A 6,647-nucleotide genomic window follows, 5' to 3' on the forward strand; every position below is an offset into this window, starting at 1 on the left:
TGATATAAGATTACTAGGAATTTATTTTCTAATTTAGAAAGATGATGATTGCTTAAATTCTCCCCCCATCTTTGGCTCAACATGTTTGTTCTGCTTCTATGAAGACTTGTTCTGCATATCTGTATGTGTGTTTCATCCTTATATTTAAAGATATACTAACAGTTTTTGGTCTAACTGGAATTCCATGCACTTTTTGAATACTAAATTCCTCAAAAAAAATTAGTATTGAACCCATATGCTTATTTTGTGAAAGAAAAATTATTAAGATCAATGTATAGTTAACTGAAACCTAGAGATAATAGAAGGATTTACACTACTTATTATTTTTCTTATTCCTGATAGTTGGTTAGAGTTGTGAGTACAATTATAAGACAGTAAATATTGGCCTAAATGTAACATATTTAATGCAAATGACACTCAAGCCAAGGTTTTTAAAACAGAAAGTTTTCTTTGAATTGTAGAATAAGAAGTACCAAAGCTTATGTTCTAAAAGTGTAGCAAAGGAATCTCATTTATCTATATTCTTTGAAAGAAATAAGGATATAGAAATCCTATCTGAAGACATCATCAGTTCAAATAGCATGTCACCATTTGTCATTCTTCCAAATTGTATGTATTGAGCAAATCCATTTTCGCTTAGTTGCACCAAAACAAAAAAGGAGAAAACTGATTATATGATCCATACTCATGTCTAATAAAATTGCAATATGCGCTTTTTGACAAGCTTATATTTAATGCATACTGATGGAAGATTCTAGTTCTCTGTTCTCAGCAGGAAAAGGAGGCTTTTCAAGAAAACCTTTTTATTTTGTGACTGTCACACAACATAACAATTACAAATGAAATGGAGGTGACAAAAAGGAAAAAACAGCTTGCTGTTTTTTATGAAGTGTTTGTATTTCCAGAAAGGCAGTCACTGCTCAGTTATTTGATTTGAAAAATTAATCCTTATAATTCCTTTTGAGTTCCCTAAGTACTGTTCACTCTTTTCTAGCATGAGTTTTACAGAATAAAGCCTAAAAGATTCCTACAGCAGATTAGTTTACAGATGAAGCTCAATTCCATTGAGAATGAGTCTCTAATGACCCCTTTATACTTCCATTGGGCTGTGTGAATGCTTTAATATGTGGAGAACAGAGTTAAATAAATCTATTGTCTCAACTAACAGGTTTATGCAAACCTTCTGAAATATTTTAATTACAGCTTCTTCTTTTTCTCCATAATTAAGAAGCCAGATGTCAAGTAAGGGCATCACATGACAATCATCGCCTATTCATTAGACTAAATAAATCCACTTAGAGTTTTTTCTCTTTCTCCTTTGTTTTGCAGAACAAGAAGAATGTGTTAACTGCACAGATGAATGCAGAGTGCTTGGTCATTCTGACAGGTGTTGGATGCCACAGTTCCCTGCAGCCAGTCAGGCTGAGAATGCAGATTATCGCACAAATCTCTTTGTACCCACGGTTGAAGCTAACGTTGAGACTGAGACATATGAAACTGTGAATCCCACTGGGAAAAAGACTTTTTGTACATTTGGGAAAGACAAGAGAGAGCACACTATTCTCATTGCCAATGTTAAACCTTACTTAAAAGCCAAACGTGCCCTGAGTCCTCTGCTTCAGGAGGTTCCCTCAGCATCGAGCAGCCCAACCAAGACATGCATTGAGCCTTGCACCTCAACAAAAGGACCACTGGATGGTTGTGAAGTGAAATCAGGAGCCTTGGCTGAACCAAGCAGCCAGTACTTGTCAACTGACAGTCAGTATCTATCGCCCAGTAAACAGTCAAAGGACTCTTCCTTCATTGCATCAGATCAGATGGCTAGGGCCTTTGCAGACGTGCACTCCCGAGTGAGCCGAGACTCCAGTGAGATGGACTCTGTTCTGGAGCAGTTAGACCGTTCAGCCCGGGATCTAGGCAGGGAGTCGGTGGATGCCGAGGAAGTTGTGAGAGAAATAGACAAGCTCTTGCAGGACTGTCGGGGAAGCGACCCTGTGGCCATCAGAAAGTGAGGGGGAAAATAAGGACAGGCTGGCAGTCACATTCCTCTTCTGCTGATTGAAAGTAAATAAATAAGTTCCCTGGTTGTAACAGAATTACAGGAATGAAGGAAGACCAATGCTGCTTTAAGGCTTTTAGTGAACATCTGAAGTGCCCACAAGTATGTTCTTTTCACTGCTCTTTCTTTTTGACAGATAACACTGGTTTCATTTTGACCAAACTTTCATTAGGACAGAGTCAAGTACACCAAGAACAAAATGAAAGAAGGAAAGACAGTGCCATTTTGACAATCTGATAGGAAGTTGTGAGAAAGATGGAATGGAAATACGTCTGATACTTTAAGACTGTCCTCAATAGCTGATGCTGACTTTACTGTTTACGTATAAACCCCAAGAAAAACAGGGTTGAATAATGCTGATCTGTGGTGAATTTCCAGCAGCCACCACAGGCTTCTACTGAAAGTCCTATAAAGAGTTCTTGTAGTAGTCCAAGCGACACCAAACATTAACATTCATTTGTGGTAAACATTTATGTACAAAGTTATCTGCCACAAATATGAAATACGAAAAAAAAGAAAAAAAAAGAACAATAAAACAAAAAGAACCATTCCAAATCATTGTTCAAGAAAACATATCCTCATCATTAATGAAACACTACATATCATATTAAGGTTAAATGTAAAATTATATAGTCCATCTTGTCCTGCACACACATAAGCTAATTCACTTGATAAAATTAAAAAAAAAGATTTTAATATCTATTTAGCATTTTAGTGTCCAACAAAGCTATAAGTAGTTAGTGATAAGTAAAAAAAAAAAGGGAAAGGAAGTGAAATAAAGTTTGGTAAAAAAAGAGTTACCTAAATGGTAATACAGAAAAGAAATTAACATTATTAACACTTTTTTATTCATTTGTGGACACTAAAATAGCTCAGGAAAGTGAAAAAGTCAGACATCCACAAAAATCACATGGTCATTTAAATGTGCAAATGTAAGAAGATTCAGTGTGTTTACATCAAATGACATATTTTTATTGATTTATTGCAGATTCAGTGCATATGAGCCAAATTGTTGAGTGTATAAGAGCTATATTGTGTATTTTATTAAATTAATATATAGTTGTGTTGCAAAAATATTTGGGCTTATATTGTAAATGGCAAGTGTTGCCTCAGTAGCTGTCGAACTCTATGAGTTTTGTTTTTTCCTGCTTCCTTTTCCCCATGGAATATGGGAAGCAGCGCCTCAGAGCAAAGTCTCTTGTTTAATGTATGGTCTACGAAGTACTGCAGTACATAATCTGTTCAAAATATGTTTGAGTGAGCTGATGGAGCTAACTGAACAGCCTACAAATACATCCATCAGTCATGGTTATGTGCAAGTCCTTGTAGAAGCTTCTATTGCAAGTCCATGTTTAATAACAAAAATTACACTCGAACCAACGTCTGGAACCTCCTTGGGTTTGGTTTTTTTCCCCCACAACACATGCAGCCAGCCTGTTCAATGTAGGATACTTGATTGAATTCTTTAGAGATGCCACCATTTTAAAAGTTTTGATATTAAGTTTATAGAGCTGAAAATTATGTCAATGCCAATGTGGCATGAGCAGTATTTTATCTGATTCTTTAGAATGTGCAATAGCTTACTGAAGTTCTAGATAAATACTGCTTATTCTGGGGGGGTGTTTTTAGTTAGGTTTTCAATTGATCTGTATAATTTTTGCAGAATAACTTAAAATAACTTGGGATATAGTTTTTACTTTTTATTATTGTTTTTAAGAATGTTTTTATTCCATTTGAAAATTTCAAAATTGAATTAAACTTGGAAAAAAACAAATGAACTTACAGAGTACAAGAAGAAGCAGAAGAATAAAATGTTTATCTCAGGATTTGTCCCTTATATACTTTAGATACTCTGCTGGAAATACCACTATGGTACATTGTTTAAAAACTATGAATTTGGTTTGGTTTCTTAAATTTAATCTTAACTAAAAAAACATATATAAAAGGGGTTGACAATCTGAAATACCACGAGCCATAGTTTTTTATCAATTCAAAAACAAAAGTTGACCCAACAGCCTATTTTAGTCTAGGGATTTCATTTAAATGGTGATCTTAGCTAGTCAGTCCTACAATGAATTGTCTTTGGGAGACACCGATTCTGACAGTTTAGTTTGCTTTTAACTCCTGTTAAAAAATGTCTACAATTACATGCAAAAGGAAGGATCTTGTACATGTCTTATCAAGCTACTCTCCATGTTTTGGACAATTTATGTATCTAAAACGTGGTGTTGTCTGTGTTATATAATTTTGTTTCGGTTTTTTTTTCTTTTTGGCCAGGAGACCCAAGATTGGTTTTGCTTGATAGCTTGATAGCTTCAAATTCCATAGTGGAGAGGATTCTTATTGTTTGATCAGTCTTTTCTACGTATTTCTGTGGTGCCCATCACTTCAGTGTCTGTGCACCAAGTCTTTAGCTCTGCCAGTGAGATCCATTATTCAGCAAAATCTACGCCAGTATGTAAATGCAGTCAAGTGATGGAGATTTGTGTATTTTATAAATGATTTTAACACTGAGTAACCAATTGTACAATTCATTGTATGTTTCTGAAGACATAAAAACCACAACATTCTGAGAAAGGGCTGTGCCAATGTAAGAGGAATTTACCTTAAGGCTCTCTGTCACTAGTGATTTACTAGCTTTAGCTGTTTAACACATTATCTGTATTTAGTAGTGATTATTTATTTACCACTCTGAGGTAATTCGGAATTCATGACTCACAGCTTTATAGAGGAGTTTAGAAAATCTTGCTTTTATTTAATTTGTCTTTCAACTGCCTTGTTTTGTACAACTCTGGCATACTGCTTCCCAGTATAAGATTATCCCAGGTTAAAAAATTTATTTCACAATTTAGAATGGATACATAATGAACCAGTAAACCAGCAGAGCTTATACAATGTGAGTTTTGCTGGTTCAGTCAAAATTAACATGATTGTGTGTGAAGGACATACTGCACACAAAGGATTTTAAAGCGGTTTTTTTTTCTCCGTGGTATCTCTACTATCACCATTGGAGAAAGAGGCAGGAATGAAAGATAAAGTTTATGAGTTATTTCTCTCATTTTTTACACACACGCTTTATAAGACTGAAAGGAAATATCTGTCACAAGAGTATAAAAGGAAAGTTGGAGTTAAGAGAGGCAAGTAAAGCAACTAATAAACTTGTACTGTACACTGTGAATAGCGAATAAGACATTCTGTATCTTTTTTTAATTAAAAAAAGCCAGCAATTGGGAGTTCCTTATACAGTCGGCCAATCAAATCAGAACTCAAAATCAGACCCTTCTTTTTTCCCTTTTTTCCTTTAATTGGCATATTTATCAGGAAACAGATTCTCCTGAACTGTGATTTGCCACTTAAAGATAGAGATTTCCCAATCCAAGTTACCCCTAGAAGTCAAACTTTGTTCATAGTGGAGCAAGATACACCATTCAAACAAGCTTTCATGTTGCTTGCTGTCAAATGGAAGGGAAATTGCTGAGGTCAAGGAGGAGTCTGAAGCCTAGCATAACATACATCCACTCATTATTGTTTAATTGCTTTCTTTTGACATCAGACAGCAGTTATTATTGCATTAATTTAAATGGGAGTTTTGGCTATCAAGATTTGTTGACTTGAAGTGTAATTGAATGAAATCTGATTAAGGTTTTGACTTCTCTGGCCCAATTGTGACACAGGTTGGCATTCTCATTTATCAGCCCCTGTCTCCCCATATGGCTCAAAGTTGCACCAATGACTGGTGAATGACACAAAAAAACCAAACAAAAGCAGCATACATTGTATGGATTTTTCTCAACCGCTATTGTTTAATGGCTGTGTTTAATGTGACCTATCTGGAAAATGAGGACTACGAATAAAAAGCGATTACTAATAGTGGTGTTGCCTGCTTTTGCATTCATTAACACAGAAGAAATGTGTTAAACACTGCATACCACAGGGAGCCTGATGGTAATTACTTTGGAAAAGCAACTTGTGGCAATGCGGCTGTTACAGCTAGTTATCAGTTTGCCAAAAAAATGACAGTTCCTGCTGCATTTATTAGAAATGTGTAACCGTTTTCTCTCAACAGGAAAGTGGAGAAGAGTTTTCATCAAGCTGGGTAGGTTTATCTTTTAAGCAGCTGATGCACTGAATCCCTACAGGCTGTTATTTGCTCATAGAAACATGGAGCTGAATAAAGGATATTTTGGTTTAGTACACTGGTGTGAGTTCACCAGAAACATTTTAAATGGGGTGGGGCTGTAAGTTATTAAAGATTGTCAGCCTAGCAGGAGAGATCAAAACACTGCTTGAGTATAGAAGTGGAGGACAACCTGAAGAATGCAAGGAATTAGTTTTTGCTTTTTATCTTTTTTAATTGTGTCTTAGGAGTGTGAGTAATTTTATTCATGTTGCTGTAAACAATGAGAAATTGCTGGGAAAAATATTACTCAGTCCTATGTCTGGTTTTATGAGTTTGTTTTTATAATTTAACACTTTCATTAACCTCTTTTATTTGGTTGGGTTTTGATGTATTTGAGCATTATGATCAATCCCTCAGAATGTGTGGCCCTCTCTGTCTTGCTCCTGTGTGACTGTAGCAACGACATAC

The 6,647-nt window shown here is 35.4% G+C and overlaps 1 protein-coding gene across 6 annotated transcripts in view; it reads left to right on the forward strand.

Annotated features, from left to right (window-relative positions):
- The window catches only part of PCDH17 (protocadherin 17), a 90,215-nt gene extending 84,286 nt beyond the window's left edge, over positions 1–5,929 (forward strand). For 5 of the 6 annotated variants that reach the window (XM_014267243.3, XM_014267247.3, XM_014267245.3 and 2 more), the window contains exon 6: positions 1,330–5,929. In XM_014267243.3, coding sequence (XP_014122718.2) covers positions 1,330–2,012 — 683 coding nt within the window. In that variant the 3' untranslated portion in view covers positions 2,013–5,929. The remainder of the gene's footprint in view (positions 1–1,329) is intronic. The other variant, XM_014267248.3, reaches the window with a different exon arrangement.
- The last annotated feature ends 718 nt before the right edge of the window (positions 5,930–6,647 follow it).

Source organism: Zonotrichia albicollis, chromosome 2 (assembly GCF_047830755.1).
Source record: "Zonotrichia albicollis isolate bZonAlb1 chromosome 2, bZonAlb1.hap1, whole genome shotgun sequence".
NCBI classification, from domain to species: Eukaryota; Metazoa; Chordata; class Aves; order Passeriformes; family Passerellidae; genus Zonotrichia; species Zonotrichia albicollis.